The following is a 19628-nucleotide window of genomic DNA, read 5'->3' as shown; positions in this document are numbered from 1 at the left end:
CTTTCATTTTCCTCCTCTGTCTGCCTCACAACACAGACACTTTACACACACTTCCTGAGATCAACGAACTGGTTACACACACACACACCTGCCCGACCCACCGATGTGTAAACATCTGTGACGACAGGGAGCAGAAACGAGATGGTGCATCTCAAGGGAAAAATCTAAAATTCGTTCATAAAGTTGGACAGAACTCAGTCGTTCTTACCAAACTATGATAAGAATCAGCAGATCATTAAGTTTTTCTTGCAAATTTGAATTTTTTCTTTCTGAATGTTTTCCTCCTCCTCTCTTTTACCTACAATGTCCCTTATACATCATTTTAACTGTGACATGTGAGAAGAAAGAGAAAAACTGGCGTTAACTTCCACCGGCTCGAAAAACATCCGCTGCACTTTGCGGCGTCAGAAACCAGGCTGCAGCGTTTTCTATAAAAAAAAATCTCAGTGCAGCTTTAAAACAGTTATATTTAAGAAACTGATGGTGCAGAAAACGACTTCGGGACCAAACGACACGACTCGACTCTTGTGGTTGAATCTAAAACTGTCTCAAACAAGTAAAATCGTCCGTGACAAAGATGTTTTCTGCTTCGTTCACTTCCTGTGTGCACTGGTGGGTGGTTGAAAAACTTTTTATGTCTTTTTTTGTGCGTTTTGTCCGTTAAAATAACTGGTTTACACACACACACACAACGGACATTAAAACGGTCGCTGGAAAAACACGTCTGGTTGAATTCCAGCGGCTGAGCGCGGGGAGTGGCAGCCGGTGTGGTGAGCTGGGTAATGACCCAGGAATGAAGCTCACACACACAACCCAAATTGGCCGTGTGTGTGTGTGTGTGTGTGTGTGTGTGTGTGTGTGTAAGCAATGTATGGAAGCTCATTTCCGCCACTTGATGAAAAAAATTATGAGATACTAAGTCAAAATTATGAGATAGCTAAGTCATAATTATGGGATATAAGTCAAAATTATGAGATAGCTCAGTCATAATTATGAGATAGCTAAATCAAAATTATGAGATAGCTAAGTCATAATTATGAGATAGCTAAATCAAAATTATGTGATAGCTAAGTCATAATTATGAGATACCTAAATCTAAATTATGAGATAGCTAAGTCATAATTATGAGATAGCTAAGTGAAAATTATGAGATAGCTAAGTAAAAATTATGAGATAGCTAAGTAAAAATTATGAGATAGCTAAATCAAAATTATGATAGCTAAGTCATAATTATGAGATAGCTAAATCAAAATTATGAGATAGCTAAATCAAAATTATGAGATAGCTAAGTCAAAATTATGAGATACTAAGTCAAAATTATGAGATAGCTAAGTCATAATAATGAGAGACAAACACACACAGAGTGAATGATGGGAAATATGAGATGGAAAACAGAAAAAAACAAACTGAAACTCAGGATCAACCATTATTTATTCAACACTGAGGATTAATTAATTTAGTAAATGATGTTTGTTTGTTTTTTATATTTTACATCAACACTTGATTTGTGTGTTTAAAAAAAAAAAAAGAAAAGAAAAAGAAAAGAAAAGAAAACTGATGCTCTTCTTTATACATTTGAGCTTCAAGTTAAAAATGAAATCAAATCCAGTTTTTCCGCTCGTTTCAACATTCGGATGGAAAACAAAAACAAAAAAAAATCTGATTAAATAAATAAATAAATAACATGACAATTATCTCAAAACAAAAAAGTCCAATATAGGTTCTATCTCATATCTGAGTCAGTGACTAGTATTCATTATTATGTTTTTTATTTTTAAATTTTTAAACTCAATGTAATGAAGAGATTTAACTGCAACGTGTCGTCTCGCCTTTCAAACTGGGAACAGATTTTTTTTAATTTTAATTTTTACACAATTTAAGTGGAAAATGTTATTTTTTATCAGTTTATTTGGGATTTTAGAGTGAAATTATCTTTTATAAAGAGTCGTTAATTCAGATTAAACCCGACTCGATGGCGCAGTGTCGATGTAAAGACGAACAAACATAGCCGCCGTGCTTAGTGCTATAGCTAGTTTTATAGCTACCGTCTGTGTGGTGGGAGGCTTCAAGTTTCTGCCTGAATTCAACATTAGTTCAAGTTTTTTAAATCTTTATAAACGATGGTGGCTGCTGTTATTTTAACTATGACCTGCAGTTAAATAGTTAAATAAATAACTTTTTGCATGAGCCTGAGTGAGCGTTAATAAAAACGTTACTGATCCTGTGTTCGGTCTCCAGCTGCCTAAAACTCTCCTCCTTTTACTTTACCACCGAAAGAGAGACAAAAAAGAAAAAAAGAAAAAAACGTTTTATATATTCTACAAAAAGTAGCTGGTGCAAAAAATTAAATAAAATAAAATAAAAGAGTTGATATAATCAACTAGAAGCACGTCACCCTCTCCCAAATAACACAAAGCAGAACATCAGTCAAGCAGGATCTAAATTACATATATTACAATATATTCTTTAACAAATTAAACACCTCAAAAAGAGAAAAAACTAAATTTTCTTTTTAAAAAAAAAAAAGAAGAAAAGAAGAAAAAATACATGATGCATAAATGACTTATTGCTTTAAATATCTTTGTTCTTTCTGATTTACAAACTCAGCAGCAGGAATCTGTCAGGACGGTTTGTGTCTTCAACTTTTTCTTTTTTTTGTGTGTTTTTTTCACGACACGGTTTCAGTTTCTCTGCTGAAGCGTCAACATTCACACCCTGAGTCCACACACACACACACACACACACACACACACACACACACACACACTGCTGTATCAAAAACAAAATAGTGCATTTACATAAGTGGCAGATAACAGTCGATGAGCAGCACAGTGAGTGACAATCAGACGTTTCTATTTCTTTTTCTTTTTCTTCCCGCTGTCAAAAAAGACAAATCACTAGAAGAATTAAAGCGAAGGCAGAAAAATGGCTGACAATGAAAAACGACTGATTCAAGCTCACTGTCCTCCTCTTCCTCCTCCTCTTACAGAACAACAGTGCTGTTGGTTTGTGCAGATACGTGCTCGGTTGCTTTACTTTTTTTTTTTTTTTTCCTCTCTACAGTGACTGATGTGCGGCCGCTCTTTTAGGATTTTTCATTTCACGGTTTCTACGGGTTTTTCTATTTCAAAAACCTATAATTATGTTGGTTTTTGACAGGTTTTCATACATCACACTCTTGTATGCCCTGGCTGCATGAGACGGCGTGGGGGAGGACGAGGGGGCAGACATGACGGTCGTGTCATATCAGTGAAATACCAGAATACAAAAATGACTTTTGTTTGAGTCATTCATCAAAAGAAAAATGCAGAATACTGTATTTCCTGTTTCCAGCTTCTAAATGATGAAGATTTCCTCATTTTCTCTGTTTCCTGTCACTTGTGAAATCAAACATCTTTGGCCAAACAACATAAACAGGTATTTTGTCCATTAATAGAAATTAAACCAATATAAAATTATTTTCTCAGCTTCTCAAATCAGAGTTTTTACCGATTTGATTCATTTTTACATAACTGTAGAGTAAATATGTTGGTCTGTGCATGATTTATTGGACAAAACAAACATTTATTTTATAGATTAAATGAGTCTGATAGTTTTTTATATGTTCCACTTCACTTGTCTTGCAGGTGTTGACACCAGAAACACAACAGCAGGTGTGCTGTCTGAGGAAAAAGTGTCCAGATTATAGAGCTAGAGGAACCAATATTTACATTATTGGTCAATCTTGAGATTGTTTTCTTGATTAATTGATGTAGAAAATGTGGAAAAAATGAGTTCATGTGGCCCAAAGATAAAGATGCTCAGTTCACTGTGATGTAAAACAAAGAAAAGGTGGTTAATTTGTTCGATATTTCAATCATTCAAGTTTGAATAATGAAGATTAATTCATTATCAGAATCACAGTCGACTCATTTCAGACCAGAGCTGAACAACCAGTGCATTTCAAGGCCTTTATAAAAAACGCCATAACACTGCATAGTGGCATCGTCTCCTCTCCTCGTTCCTCCTGCGGCGTGTGTTTACACCGGTCGCTGATTAATGCGTTGGAGAGAGCGTGCCACGGCGTCTCTAACCTAAACATAACCCTCCGCCACCGCCGCCGGCGCCGCCGCTTTGGGCAGCTTTGGCCTCCATGTATGGCCCCGAGTGTTTATACCCAGCACCCTCTCCCCCCTTGACGAACGCTGTCTTCGTCATCGGCGCGATGCTACGACAGTTATCTCAAGTAAGTACCGCTCTGTCGTCTGTGTTTACGCCTGAGCTCCTCTCTGGTTACCGTGGAGGAATAACAGAGGGGTGGGGGTGGGGGGGTGAGGGGAGTGGGGGGGTGGAGGGGAGCATTATAAACTACCAGTGGGTTCAGTTCAGCAGACGAGAGGCGGATCGATCTGTTCACACTGCAGGCAGCGACACGGCAACATCACATGTGGCTTTCTATATTTATCACCAAACTTTTATTTTGAAATTGATAGATAAACTGAAAATAAACGGTGGGTAACAATATGAAAACGGCACCTTGAATGTTGTTTTTTTTATTATTATTGATTAAATAATTTAAAAAAACAATTAAATATCAACCCCAACCAGTTTTTAGTTTATGTGAAACTGATCACAATGGCTCCTTAAGCCTCTTATTGATCAATAACAGGAGGAAAAGCTGCAAAATCATTCACTTCTATTATATTTTTTCATATTAATTAATACATTAATGAGTTTGTGTGTTGTTAATGTGTGTATTTCCATTATTAAAGCAAAAATAGTGAACATATTATCACTGTTTGTGGTGGGTAACAATCTGAAAACGCCACCTTGAGCGTTGTTGTCATTATATTATTGTTTAAATAATTAAAAAAAACAAATTAAATATCAACCCCAACCAGTTTTTAGTTTTTTTGAAATGAATAAACATGTTTAACTGGTCACAAAGGCTCGTTAAGCCTTTTATTGATCAATTACAGGAGGAAAAGCTAAACATGGGGTAGGTTAAGCTACAAAATCGTTCACTTCTATTATATTTTTCCATATTACTTAATACATTAATGAGTTTGTGTGTTGTTAATGTGTGTATTTCCTTTATTAAAGCAAAAATAGTGAACATATTCTCACTGCAAATAAAGCTGAAGATAGACGGTAGGTAACAATCTGAAAACGCCACCTTGAGCATTGTTGTCAGTGTTTGTTTAATTAATAATAAATAAAAAAAATTAAATATCAACCCCAAACAGTTTTTAGTTTTATTTTGGAATGAATAAACAAACATGAAACTGATCACAAAGGCTCCTTAAGCCTCTTGTTGATCAATTACAGGAGAAAAAGCTGCAGAAGAATTCACTTCTATGATGTGTTTGATACTAATTCATTCATTAATCAGTGCATCGGCATCAGATTTGATTATTTTCTGTGTGTATTTCCCTTTTGGGTGGGTAACAATTTGAAAAAGCCACCTTGAGCATTTTTATTTTATTGTTTAAATAATTAAAAATCCAAATTAAATATGAAACCAGCTGCCTGCAGTGTGAACACAGCGCCGAGCCTTTAATACTCTAATATCATCTCCTTATAATAACCACACATTCACGGCCACAGTGCAAAGACAGAGAGAGTCGCTCAGGTCGTTTATGTGCCGAAAAACTCATCCAGACGTCTCCAAAAAAACCAAAAAAACACTATAATAGTAATACTACATCAAGTGTGAGGAATACCAGAGCTTCTTCTTATAAAATACACAACACCAGTTGGTTATACGATCCATGTGACACAACCATCGGCGTGGAGAGAAGGCCACTGTGGAGGTTTGTCGCCGCTTCACCAGTAAAAAAATAAAACTCTTACGACTTAACGACTTAACGACCGACCTGTGACCACTTCACTTCACTGACTTTGCTGTAAAATATCTGCTGGGTGCGTTTGATTCGAGTTTTATTCTGTTTAAATATCGGGGTTGTTTGGAATAATGTGGATCTGTTTTGTGTTTAAATGTGCCTCAGTGCAACTTTGGCGTTTTAGAGGAAAAAAAGCTACGATTTAACACGAAGAGACGACAAGATTAATAAATACAAGATGGAATACAGTGATTTTTTTTTTAATAAAGTTGATGTTTGTGCAGCTAAGATAAAACATCAACATTGTGCATTTTATTTAGAGGGATAACGTCCCCAAATTTCAGATTTTGTGCATATTTTTCATTTTTAAATTAATAATTTAATGGTTTTTTTTTTAATTAATTTGCATGATTTCCTATGTTCATCTTTGGTTGCAGCCACCCTACATACAGCCAACAAGGAGCTTCCTGTCAGAGAACATAACAAGTTACTTCACAACAACACGGGAGTTTTGATGGAGAAATAATGAAATAAAATAAAATAAAATAAAAAATCGGAATGACGGTGATGACGAAGATTTATGTGTTTGTAACTGTGCAAAGTTCAGAAACGATTTCTCATTTCTCTGAGAGATGACGACATGAATGAATGAATGAAATGAAATGAAAGGCAAGACGGTTCACCTCAAACCTTAAATTATATACTATATATCTATTATCTCCTCATACTGTCTATTATTTTACCCAAACATGATTATTGATTGATTATTTTCAACTTTCTGTTCCCCGTTCAACAAATCCATGTTACATGATCAGTCCAGAAGAGTTTTTAACATTATATTAATTTAAGTGTCTTGATTTTTGTGCATTTTAGTTTTTGTTTTGTTGTTTTTTAAATTATTCTTCTCTGGTGAAATGCTGCAAGGAGGCGGAGGCTGTTACCTTCACGTCCGTCTGACGTCCAGAGTTTTTCTGTGACCAGCCACAAACCTCTCGACGTTATTATTATTATTATCTTTTCTGTTCTGTTTTGTTTTGTTTTGTGTTTCTACAAACGCTGTGTGTCCTTATAGTGAGAGAGTGAGAGAGAGAGGAGTTAGCTGTTGAGCGTGGCCGCCTGCTCCTTCTCCGCCTTCTCTTTGGCCTTTTCCTTCTCCATCAGCTTCTCCTCCTTCTGCAGCATCACCATGATGTCGGCCACCTGAGTGGTGGAGATGTCGATGTCCTCCTTGTCGATCAGCTCCACCACCTGGAGAGAAAAAAACACACACACACACACACACAGAGGAATTAATACAGATTACAGGCTCACAATGTTTTAATCTTGTGGGTCGTGAGATTCAAGTTCACTGTTAAAGGACAATTCCAGGCAAATTCAACCTGGGGCTCTAGTTTCCTAATATTTTAGGTCTAAAAGAATGAATCTGAAGATTTTCTTTTTTAATGTCTCCCGTTCTGCAGTAGTTGTGTCTGTCCCCGCATCGCCACAGTATAATGAGAGCAGACGGATCTTACACTGTTTCGACTCTTTACATCCCTCAAAACCACATTTTTTTTCCACAGACAACGTCAGATGTCTTCAAACACACAGAGAAGGGTTTGTTTACTTCAAGCAAGCTGACATGTTTGTAAACGGAGAGCTAATACAAGTCTCATGAAGTCTCACGTGAGAATCAAGTTGACGGCTAACTGTGTTTACAGGTCGTCTGAAGCTCTCCCATTTGATTTATAGAAATGGTTTGGTGTGGCGATGAATGGGAGCAGACAGAATTGCTGCAAAACAGGAGCAATTAAAAAGATAATCTTCAGAATCCATTGTTTAGACCTAAAATATTAGGAAACTACAGCTCCAGGTTGAATTTGTCCGGAATTGTCCTTTAATCACAGGATTAAAACAGAGCAAGAGTCGTAATTACAGCAGCTCTGTCTTTATATGTTAAGTTCTAATAGGAATTAATGCAACTGTTTTTATTATTTTTAACATGATGATAGCGTCTTTCTGTCGTCTCCTGTCCCGTCTGCTCTGGAGACTGAGGACAGGATTGTTCTGACGGACGATGATTTTAAACATACACATTTGCAAGGTTAAGCTTAAAACAAATGTGTATTTCTGTTGCAGGTGTAAAACTATGGCATTCACAAAGCAAGGAGCTGAAAAGTTGTACAAGTATATCTCAGTGTAAGAAGATGTTTAAAAAAAGAAGGTGAAAGAGAAAAAAAAAAGGGGAAAAAAGAAAAGATTGTTTTACTTATTTTACAATTAATTATATATAATTCCGCTGGAACGACTTGTAATGACACCAAAGTTATCTGGGTGAGTAAATGATCGTATTTTATGCTAGAAATAAGGTCCAGATTGTAAAAAACGGCAATTCCCGTTTAATGTTCCCTCTCTGTCTCTGATGTTCAGCTGATCAAATGCCACCTACACAACATACAAATATAACAAAACACACAACTACGACACAACCCATACGTACTTTGATGACGTCGTCGATGTCGATCTTCCCGTCCTTGTTGTCGTCGAGCGCCTCGGCGATGCTCTGCAGCTTGTGCTCGGGAATGTTCTGGATCTGCCTCATGACGTTGATGAGCTCGTCGATGCTGATGAGGTTCTCCCTGAAGGTGTAGAACAGACTGCATACAGGAAACGGTTACAAGGTTTGACCGGCGGTAAAATGCGGTGGAGACAGACACAGAGAGAGTTCAGCACGCTCAAAGGTCCCCGGGTCAGATCACACCAATCAGACTGATCGTTTATTTTTGTTTTTAATTCACAGTGGGTTAAATTTGGGATAAAAAAATGGAGGTTGAATCATGCAGCACACTCCAAACTACCACTGACTTAGTTTTAGTCTGTGCATGACGTGTTCAAAGACACAGGGATTAATTAGTCTTTTATTAAGGGGATAGTTCAACATTGGCAAATTGGCCCATTGCCATAATCCCTATAGTCATAGCAGTAGGTTCTCGTTACCTTTAATTGTCAGTGCAAGCTGTTTTTAGAACGGCGGAGCAGAGCCGTGAGCTGCTCAGAGCTACGCTACGGAGGCTAATGGGATTTTTTTGGTTTCCCTCATCAAACTCAACAAATACACAATCCAACAACTCCAAAACGCTCTGGTGGACAAGTTGTGACCTGCACATTCACCACGCTATGAGATAATAACACAACGTTACCAGACAGAGTTGTTTTAGAGGTAAATTCATGCAAAACCGCTGATACACGTTGCCTTCAGGGACAGTTTTTCATCAAGCAGTCTCTGCATTTCCCTCTAAAACAACTCTGTCTGGTAACGTTCTGTTATTATCTCATAGCGTGGTGAATGTGCAGGTCACAACTTGTCCACCAGAGCGTTGTGGAGTTGTTGGATTGTGTATTTGATGAGTTTGATGAGGGAAACCAAAAAAATCCCATTAGCCTCCATAGCGTAGCTCTGAGCAGCTCGCGGCTCTGCTCCACCGTTCTAAAAATAGCTTGTACCGACAATTAAAGGTAACGAACCTACTGCTAAAACTAGGGATTATGGCAATGGGCCAATTTGCCAAAATGTTGAACTATCCCTTTAAGGGTGCATTTATCTAAGTTAGAATTAAATATAAAGCTCCAATAAGGGTCACAGAGCTTTTCATATCTGTCTCAAATCAAGCAGATATTTTGTCCTACAGTTGATTTTTGTTCATTTAATGATTGAAGCTGTTTAGTGAAGCAGCATCTTAGGGGTGAAGAGGCAATATGGACAAAAAGATGCAAAAGAAGCAAATGACTGATTTTTGACTTTTTTTTGTTTTTTTTTTGTTGCAACAACCACGATGCAAAGTTAGCGACAGGCAAAAGCTGCAAGCAGGTGGCGGTTTACCACAGTGTTGTCTTACCTTGTGGCATCGCTAGCTTTAGTAAAGAATAATCTGAAAAATTTTAGATAAATTAGGATCTGGATTTGGTTTTAAACAACGTAAACTAGAACAGTTTGGATTAGTTTAATTTTTAGTTTTTGTTGTTTTTTGCAGGGGAAACCTTTTCTTCCTTGTTTTATCTCCACCACCATTTTACAATGAAAGTAATAATGATGATGATGAAGATGAGGATGATGGTTAAACAAAATGAATATATCCAGTAACCAACATAAAACTGACAAATTAAAGCACATAACTCATTTGAAATTATAATGAACTATAAATAAAGATACAAACTTGACGTCATGAAGAAGCTGAAGTTAAAGATTCAGAGGCAACGCTTTGGGTTAAAAAACAAAAAAAGCAAAACTGAAGCTTTGACTGTTTTATTGTTCAAATACTTGAACAAGAAACAAGATTTTTGTTTTTTTTTATCTCTTTGTACAAACAGAGACTAGCCTGTCATCGACATCAAAACGCTGCCTTTGCATCATTCACGTTCACAAGTTTCAAAACAGCACAGACTGAGCGATGGAGCAGAAGCAACAAGACCAGAAGCTTCACACCCGACAGAAACATTTAGGGAAGAGGGTCTGTCTGCTTTAGCTCACTGTGACTGAAAAAGCCGGATCGGTGCATCTCTAGTAAATTTAAAGTTTGTTATGCATAGGCCTTAAAGGGATAGTTCAACATTTTGGCAAATTGGCCCATTGCCATAGTCCCTATAGTCATATCAGTAGGTTCGTTACCTTATTTGTCGGTGCAAGCTATTTTTGGAACGGAGGAGCAGAGCCGTGAGCTGCTCAGAGCTATGCTACGGAGGCTCATGGGATTTCTTGGTTTCCCTCATCAAACTCATCAAATACACAATCCAACAACTCCAAAATGCTCCGGTGGACAAGTTGTGACCTGCACATTCACCACGCTATGAGATAATAACACAACGTTACCAGACAAAGTTGTTTTAGAGGGAAATACATGCAAAACCACTGATGCACATTGCTTTCAGGGACAGTTTTTCATCAAGCAGTCTCTGCATTTCCCTCTAAAACAACTCTGTCTGGTAACGTTCTGTTATTATCTCATAGCGTGGTGAATGTGCAGGTCACAACTTGTCCACCAGAGCGTTGTGGAGTGGAAATCCCATTAGCCTCCATAGCGTAGCTCTGAGCAGCTCGCGGCTCTGCTCCACCGTTCTAAAAATAACTTGCACCGACAATTAAAGGTAACGAACCTACTGCTATAACTGTAGTGATTATGGCAATGGGCCAATTTGCCAAAATGTTGAACTATCCCTTTAATGAATAAATTATCATGGATGTTAATGGATGTGTGAGATTAATCACATTTTGTCCTGATGTCACATTCAAACACTCAATAAGTGAGTTTGGGAATGCCTGCTCTAAAGAATAAAAACATCATAACTCCTCAGATCTGACTTCACTATGAAATAAAAAAATAAAAAAAGCCACGAGTTGCGATACACAGCAGCAGTTTGGTTTCGTTTGCGAACCGATCTACGTTTCAGCGTTGAGCGGGACAGACGGAGTTCGATGTGTTCAGCTCTTACCCGACGGGTGGCGTGGTCCCGCTGTCCATCTGCCCGTCCAGGATGACCTTGTCCTTCTCCAGCTCCAGGATGATCTTGTCGATGCGTCCGATCATGCGGTTGACTCTCTTGGACAGACGCTGGCTCGCCTTCGACTCCTCCACCGTCTTCTCCTGGCCGCTCTTGGAGAGCTCCTTCTTTATTTCCTCCAGATCCTGAACGACAAAAACCCAAAGTGGAAACACTCAGAAAGAGATCTCAGAAAAAAAAATAAAATAAAATCACATTTAAACACAATTTTATTGTCCAAATCTAGAGACGAGTTCTGCATCAGTGTATGAAGACGTTTGGAGACAGTGGGCTTGGAAAAGTGACACTGCAAGACTGAGACTTGTTTTGAAAAGGAAGAAGGAGCCGGTGAGCTTTGTTGTGTCGTGTGGTTTGTTTGGGGTTGTGATCTTGAGCATTTAGTAAATCATGTGATGAAATTCAGGTAAAAAGGTGTGTAGTAAAATGTCATATTTAATATCATGTGGGTTTAAGAGTGTAGTTAAAAATGTAGTGTATTTTAAGAGAGAGTATTCATGCTAAAAGCAATGTGATATTGTGTATTTACAGGAATTAAAATGTGCTAAAGTTAAGATTAACTCATTGAGTGCCATTGACGTCTATGGACGTCAATCAAAATCCAACGCTTGAGTGCCATTGACGTCCATAGACGTCAAATGCACTTTTCTGCGGCTGGTAAATGGGGACGCTCTCGCGCACACTGTGAGTAATTTTGGGACTTCTGGGATGTGTAGAACGAAGAAGACTGTAGATCAGAGCAAGAAGTGAAGAAGAAGGAGAAGACGAGCGCGATCGGTACGGAGATAACAAAGTCGGAAAAAGTTTCTATTTCTAGAGAAAAACGACGGGCAGAGCCTGGAACAAGTGTAACGTGGAGCTGGAGGAAAGCTTAGCCACGGATGCTATTAGCATAGCTCCAGTATGAAGTGATCGGAGGAGGCAGGAAAGGTAAACTCATCTAGATGATCAGCACCAAAATGCCGAAGCGAAAGCGGATCGCGGAGTCAGTTTCACCACTTGCTGTAAACCGACGTGACGACGAACCGAGAGATCAGTGCGGTGCGTCGCTGCCGCGGCCGCGTCCAGCAGAGAGGCTGAAGACGCCACGACGTCTCCCTCCCTCCTTCAGAGACGAGGGGAAGCAGCAGGAGGAGAAGTAGGAGAGGGGAGGGGAAGGGAGGGGGTGGAGGGGGAGGGGGGCGTAGGAGAGGCAGCAACTGCTCGTACTTGTTGTATTTTAGTTGTTGTTGTTGTTGTTGTTGTTGTTGTTGTTTTGTTTTTTGTTTAGTCTTTTTTTTTTTTGGGGGGGGGGGGGGACATGTGAAATGAAATTTTCAGATCTCATACATGTTTTTGAAGCCAAAATTAAAACTGATAAATCACTGTTTTTCTTGAGAGACTCTCTTTCACAAAAATGCATTTTTCTCAGCTTTCTAGAAAAAAAGTGGTCTTTTTGGTGCAACCAGGCTCTATTCAACTTAAGATAAATCAAGAATGGAACAAGGTACAAACAAATGTTTTTTTCCCTAGTTAAATAGAGAGTCTCCTCTTTCCTGTGAGCTGTTTGGTGTTTTCAGAGTCATAGTACAAAATATTCTCTGGGTCTTGACATATTACTCAAAATGCCCCAAAACACTGGCACCTGGCACTGACCATTTTATAAAAGGTCTGGCACTCAATGAGTTAAAATCATCATTGAACAGTGGTTTAAAATGTCTTTCATTTACTTTTCTATTTATTTTCAAGATTTATTTCTAGTAGTTAAAAATTAAGTATTTGATCTTGGGTTATGCTGATTAATTATGGCTTCTTGGGTTACATTTTCCTTTTTTGTGTCTGTGTTTAAGGTTTTTCACTTGTTCTTGGCCTTTACGACTTTCAAAATAAAAGAAAGAAAAGAAAGAAAGCTGACTTTGGTCATTGAGTGAATTCCAGTCCTATTTTCCGAAGCAAGCTGCCTTTTTGACACTCACCTCGTTGTATTCCTGGACGTCGTCCTTCAGCTCCTCCAGCTCCTCCTTCTCCAGCGTCAACAGCCTCTTCTGCTCCTTCAGCTTCGAGCAGGCGTCGCTCAGCAGATCGATCTCCTCCTTGGTGATCTCCTCGCCCTGGAAACATGAACATATAACTCAATAAATTTACCCCAAAATACACACTTTTTTTTTTTTAACCATAAAATATATCCTTTAAAGGGATAGTTCAACATTTTTGACAAATTGGCCCATTGCCATTATCCCTATAGTCAAAGCAGTAGGTTCATTACCTTTAATTGTCGGTGCAAGCTATTTTTAGAACGGCGGAGCAGAGCCGTGAGCTGCTCAGAGCTACGCTACGGCGGCTAATGGGATTTCTTGGTTTCCTTCATCAAACTCATCAAATATTGGATATTATGAGATAATAACACAACGTTACGAGACAGAGTTGTTTTAGAGATAAACTCATGCAAAACCGCTGGTGCAAGTTGCCTTCAGGGGCAGTTTTTCAGCAAGCAGTCTCTGCATTTACCTCGAAACCTGCCAAAATGTTGAACTATCCCTCTAAAAAAAAAAAACACACAAACTGCTAAACACAGTAACTCACAGTCATACTTTCACCGCTAACACATAATATTTATCACTATACATCCCAGGTAGGTTGAGGTTAAGTGTGCTCGTCGACCCAAACACAGACATAGGGGGGTAAAACAAGGGAAGCTGCAAAGGATGCTGGGAAACTTCTCAATAACATGTTACCCCGGGACGGAGGGAGGAGTGTGGAGCTAAAGAGGAAGAGGTGACGGTGTCTGTGAGGGGAGAAGAGGAAGAAGAGGAGGGAAGAGGGAGGGTCTGTACAGATGTGGGTCAAACTGACTAAATCATATTCAGCTTTTGTTTCACTTTCTATTCTTTATCAGAGTCTAATTTATCTTATTTATTTCTATATTTCAGAAACTATAGATGTTGTAACTATTTATTATATCACTATAATTTAAATGTATGCTTTTTTGCCTTAGTGCACATTAACAGGCAATTAAAATCATAAGACAAAGAAGAAACATCTGGCAACTGGGCCTCATCTGTCATGCAGAGAGTACACATATACTTATCTAGTTCTGTAACTACAAAAAAAGATGGATTTTTATAAGATACATTCAATCAAAGGTGATTTCTCACATGCAGAGGACAGGCAAAATAAGCTTCCTCTGTTTATTTCTCTATAACACATTACAAAAGCTGTTTAAAAGATAATTTAACTGCTGTTTTAAGTGTTTTTATTACTGTTTATATACATACTGTATATATCACTGTTTTATTTTGCTTGTATTGACATGAAGGTAAACTATCATTTTCTGCTCCTATTTTGATATCATTGTCATTACTGCAGTCGATTTTATGTACATTATTTTGAATCTTTTTTTTTTTTTTTTTTTTGCATGTTCACTTTGTGTTTTTTTAATTTTGTAATTTCAACATAACTTAACTGGAGGTTTTGTCTTTGTCTCTCTCTTTCCATTGTGTGTTGCTTATTTCCTTTATAATTCCCTGTGTATTTCAGATTAATCTTTCAGTATTTCAGCAAAAATAATATATTATGACTCAAAAACTAAAGAAAATCTCCTGGTTTGTCGACACTGCAGCCGTTTTTCCTTCTGCAAACAGTGAGGCAGTGTTTCCCCGGGTGTTTCAGGCTTTACATGCTCTCAGTGGTTTTAACTCTTCTGTGATTCGTCTTCTGAGCTCTTTACTGTAATTTATCTCGTCTGCTTTTCATCCCGCTTAAGAACACACAGTTCAGTGCAACATGAGCGTCTGTGGTCTGACCTCGCTTCATTTTCTCCAGCGTCCACCTCATCGTTCCCATAAAAACCTTGTTGTTTGGAGGTGAATTCCTGTCATTGGGATAATGTTTCCACTCTTTATGAATGTTAAGATCAGAAACAGCAGCGTCCAAAAGTAAAACAAATGCCACTGTTATGAGCAAAGTCGTGTTTAACCCACATCTGGAGTCTGCAAGGAAGGAAAGACCGGAGAGTGTGTGTGCGTGCAGGGGTAAATAAAGTGGTTCGTTAAGGAGGAAATGTCGTTAAACCAAACCTGGTAACGCAGGAAAGTCTGCCACTGTTCAAACTGTGCAGTCCAGACGACACAGAGGTGATAACAATGAAAAAAAGTGGCGACACATAAATCAGTAAAAATGTTTCTTAGAGTCACAGTATCTTTGGGGAAAGAGTAAGAAAATTATCTAAGACAAACTGCAAGTTGGAGATCTACAAAAAAAAGAATAGAAAATTCAAATTCTACTCATTGATAAAACATGTTACATGGTTTTAAATCCAGAAAATATTACATACAAATACCTGAAACTAAATGCAGCATTTAGAGGCAGCGACAACATCAACAACAACATAAAGAGCTTGTGAGAAGAAGCTTTGAAACTGCTCAGTGTTGTGTGATTGTTAAAGGAGAATTCTGGCCATTTTTGACCACTAAATCGTTGTCCTGATGGTCACCCAATGTTTTATTGTTGTTTTTTTTAATACTTTATTGCAGGATTGCACAAGTCGTTAGTTCATGTTCCATTACACATCTTTTTATTGGAGCATTCCTACAAAATGTAGGCAATTTGTAGTGAAAAACATCAAAAGAAATTTTAAAAAAAGTTCATGGTAAAAGAAAAGAGAGAAAGAAAGAAGAAAAAAAGGGAATAATAGTAATAATACAAGGGGGAAAAAAAGGGGTGGGACAAAGACAGTAAAAAAAAAAAAAAAAGCATAAGATAGAACAAAAATATATGTATTTATACATACACGTGCGAGTGTTGAGGAGAGCAAAAAACAATGAATTCTTTACAAAAATAAACGGTGGAGCAGTGCAGTGGTAATGTCCAAAAAATGTCCGACCGTTTATTTTTGTAAAGAAATCATCACAACAAGGAAAAAGTGTTTGTTTCTGTGGTGGGGAGAAGGCGCTCTGCGATCGGATAGTAAAGTGTATACTGTTTATACCGGTTTATACTGCACAGTTTATGAGTTCAGTGGTGTGTCGTAAGGATTCCAGTCATGTATCATAGATATTTGATTGTTTTTTGAGTGTTTGTTGTGGTTGAAAGAATTGCGCCCATGGGTTAGCGTTGTCGCTATCCCTAGCGCCGGGTAGCCATGGTGTAACTCGGGTTTGCCTGCATCAATTTTAGTCGCGTTTTTTGCTCCCCCCAACAATTTAGGGGTCAAAAATGGCTGGAATTCTCCTTTAAAGTGTGTTTCTGCAGCTGTGTGTGTGTTTTCAGGTGTGTTACCTTGATTCCCTCGATGACCGGCGCGGTGTCCCTCAGCGTCTCGGCGTGAGCGGCTTTGTCGGCCGTGGACATGGCCTCGCTGTGCTTGGCGCGCTCCGCCTCCAGCTCCAGTTCACCCTCCTGTAGGAACACGTGGCCACGCCCACTTTAGTTAAACACCGCTGACTTAACACTGAAAACGAAGACAGGTATCGAACAGTAGGAGGAGGAGGAGGAGTCGTTACCCTGGCAACCTTCTCTGCGGCGTCGGCCAGTCTCTCCATCTCCCGGTCCTTGTTGTCCTGGCGTATGGCCGCCTCCTCCTGCAGCGTCGCCTCCACTTTGGTCTTGTTGTCCACTTTGGAGAGCTCCATCTCCGCGGCGATCAACTGGGCCTCCTTCGTCTAGAGGAGGAGGAGGAAACAAGTCCTTAAAAAAACTCTAGTTATCTCTATGCAGATGTATTTTTTTATATTCTTTAATTGGGGATGTAGCGATTTGTTTCAGACTCGGCCAAATTGTTTTGTTTTTTTTTAGGATATTTTTGGGGCATTTTTGCTTTTATTTGATAGTATAGCTGAGAGAGAAAGGAAATGGGAAGGCTCTACCCACTGCGCCACAAGGCCGCCCCGATTACGGGAAGTTTAACGAACGACAACCTTTCAAATCACTCTCAGCACAGCCAGCATCACAGTCATTATCAAAAAAACTCAATCTAAAGTCTGTTAGCTTGATGCTAACATATAATGGAAAACATCATAGATGGGCTAACTGGAAGTAGCATCTCTATGATGGTAATTTTGAACCAACAAACAGCTGTTATTTAAACATAAACATGGTAGAAGAGATGTCTTTCTTTTACTTATTTACTAAGCACTTTGTGTTGCATTTTATATGTATGAAAGCTGCTATATAAATAAATAAAGTTTGAAGTTTACTTGTTTTTTTCCTTCTTGTTTTGAATGAGAAAAGATACTAAAGCCTGAATCCTGAATTATTTGAAGCTTAAGTGTTGGGTGATGTTCTCTGAGTGTGAGCACGATGCAAAATATTAGTGAAAGTTATCGCCCTTTTTTCAGGTAGAATAAAACACACTGTGTTATGTTAACTGCATTTATAATATGTTTTCTGTGTGGGCCGATGATGGGAGTAGGATTTGATATTCAGTTCGGATTCAGCTGAATCTTTAAACAGTGGATTTAATATTTGGCAGAACCCCAAAAATCAGGATTCAGTACATCCCTAACTTTAATGAAGTGGGACAAGTAATCGATTTATTTATGATTTGTGGAAAAGGTGTGGGATTCAATGAGCCCAGCTTCTTCTCACTCCTTTTCGAATATGTATGATAATGCTTTTGTGTTTTTGGAACAAGGAACAAACTGAAATTGTGCCTTATTTTGTGTTACATGTTGGATATAAATATATAAATAAATATTTAAATAAATAAATAAATCATGACATATCCCAGCTGTGTGGCTGGTGCAACTTACCACCATCTCAGGCAGCGTCTGCAGCGTGGTCTTCAGCTGGTCGGCGGGAGACAGGGTGTCAGGGAGGAACATGGCCCGGGACAGCAGCAGCAGAGAGGTGGGGATCTGCTGGTTCAGGTGCAGCTCCAGCCACTGCACATGGGATAATTAACAAAACCTCAAGTTTAATTTAATGACTTCCATGAAATAAGAGTTCGTTTTGCATGTTCTTCCAATGCAAATCAGTCAAAACCAATCACTTCCATTCAGATCAAACCACAAAAGGAAACTGAATATCACATGATGTTCATTTCTGAGCTCAGAACAACATTATTTTTCATAAAAACTTTTCCTTTGTTCTTTAAAAAGTGCCACATTCTAAATCTATTGATCTTTGCACTTTTATAATTTGTAATTTTATCATTATAATGTAAATAATGTAATTATAATCAAAATAATGAAATCAGAAATGCAGAATATATCAAAGTGTGGGGGAATGTGTGTGTAACGGACTGGAAAAGCCATGGGGAATTTCAAAATAAAGGCGCTCCCAACAAATGATAATATGTATCAATTTCTGATCTTCATGCTATTGACTTGTTGGTCACTGAATCGATGTGGATCAACATATTATTAAAGTGATTCCCAACCAGTGGTGCGTATGTGTATTTAATATGTATTTTATTTTGAAATGCAGACAGATTCTTATTTATTTTTATATTTAATATGAGTTCAAAAGAACAAAAATGACGGAGAATTATTATTTAAAATGCAATACATTATAAGAATAAAATGTTTTTTGACAGAAATTAAAACGATTTTCTTTTCATAATCAGTTGTGTTATGTTTTGTATGACCACTTTTTGGAGAATCATCAATACGTACTGTATGAGTGAGGGGTTACTAGTGGTTTGACAAACAGGTTGGGAACCGCTGTATTAATAAATTAAATAATAAGACCAAAAAAAAACAGTAACAACAACCCGAATGTGTCCTGTAAAGTAGAAAAATACCCTCCGTCTCCACTCGTTCTCGTTATTATAGTCGTTACCTGGCTGAGCTGCTCTCTGAGTCGCTCCTCTGTGACTCCCAGTGACCTCATCCCTCTGACGCGACACGCCGCCTGCACCTCGTTCACGTTCAGACTCTCCACGCCTTCTTCTGCGATCAGCTGCATAAAACACATCAAAAACAGAGAGAGAGAACGAGTTCACACGGAGCTTCTCAGCGAAATCAATTCACCTCCGACTGTGTCACCTGTACTGAATACTTCTCAGGTTCATCAATATTCCACTAGACAAATCAATAACCTATATCTACCTTTGTATCATACATCTCGTCGTGGACAGTTTTCAATAAGATACCGTGTTATGGCCCAGTTATGGAACCAAAATATACATTCATTTACTAATTCTCTGTCTTTACCCAGATTCAAAACGAGACAAAAAAATACTCTGATCACAAAACATTGTTGCATATGATACTGACTTTCTGTAATACCTTGTAATCTGTTTTGTTTTTTGGTTCGTTTGTTCCTATTATTATTTGTGTATATGTGTATGTATAT

General features: G+C 38.2%; 1 protein-coding gene across 8 annotated transcripts in view; it reads right to left on the bottom strand.

The window, feature by feature from the left end:
* Positions 1–6820: 6820 nt before the first annotated feature.
* Positions 6821–19628, bottom strand: part of letm1 (leucine zipper-EF-hand containing transmembrane protein 1) — a 29775-nt gene continuing 16967 nt past the window's right edge. Inside the window, exons 7-16 of one of the 8 annotated variants that reach the window (XM_085768495.1) lie at positions 19113–19232; positions 18083–18214; positions 16835–16993; positions 16611–16730; positions 15410–15442; positions 13310–13444; positions 11289–11482; positions 9698–9730; positions 8302–8458; positions 6821–7070 (exon numbers count right to left, since the gene is read on the bottom strand). In XM_085768495.1, the coding sequence (XP_085624621.1) occupies positions 6918–7070; positions 8302–8458; positions 9698–9730; positions 11289–11482; positions 13310–13444; positions 15410–15442; positions 16611–16730; positions 16835–16993; positions 18083–18214; positions 19113–19232 (1236 nt within the window). In that variant the 3' untranslated portion in view covers positions 6821–6917. The remainder of the gene's footprint in view (positions 7071–8301; positions 8459–9697; positions 9731–11288; positions 11483–13309; positions 13445–15409; positions 15443–16610; positions 16731–16834; positions 16994–18082; positions 18215–19112; positions 19233–19628) is intronic. The other 7 variants (XM_085768496.1, XM_085768498.1, XM_085768500.1 and 4 more) reach the window with 7 other exon arrangements.

Source organism: Trachurus japonicus, chromosome 22, assembly GCF_045865225.1.
Source record: "Trachurus japonicus isolate A0001 chromosome 22, Traja_1.0".
Classification (NCBI taxonomy): Eukaryota; Metazoa; Chordata; class Actinopteri; order Carangiformes; family Carangidae; genus Trachurus; species Trachurus japonicus.
This window is presented reverse-complemented; position numbering and strand designations above follow the sequence as displayed.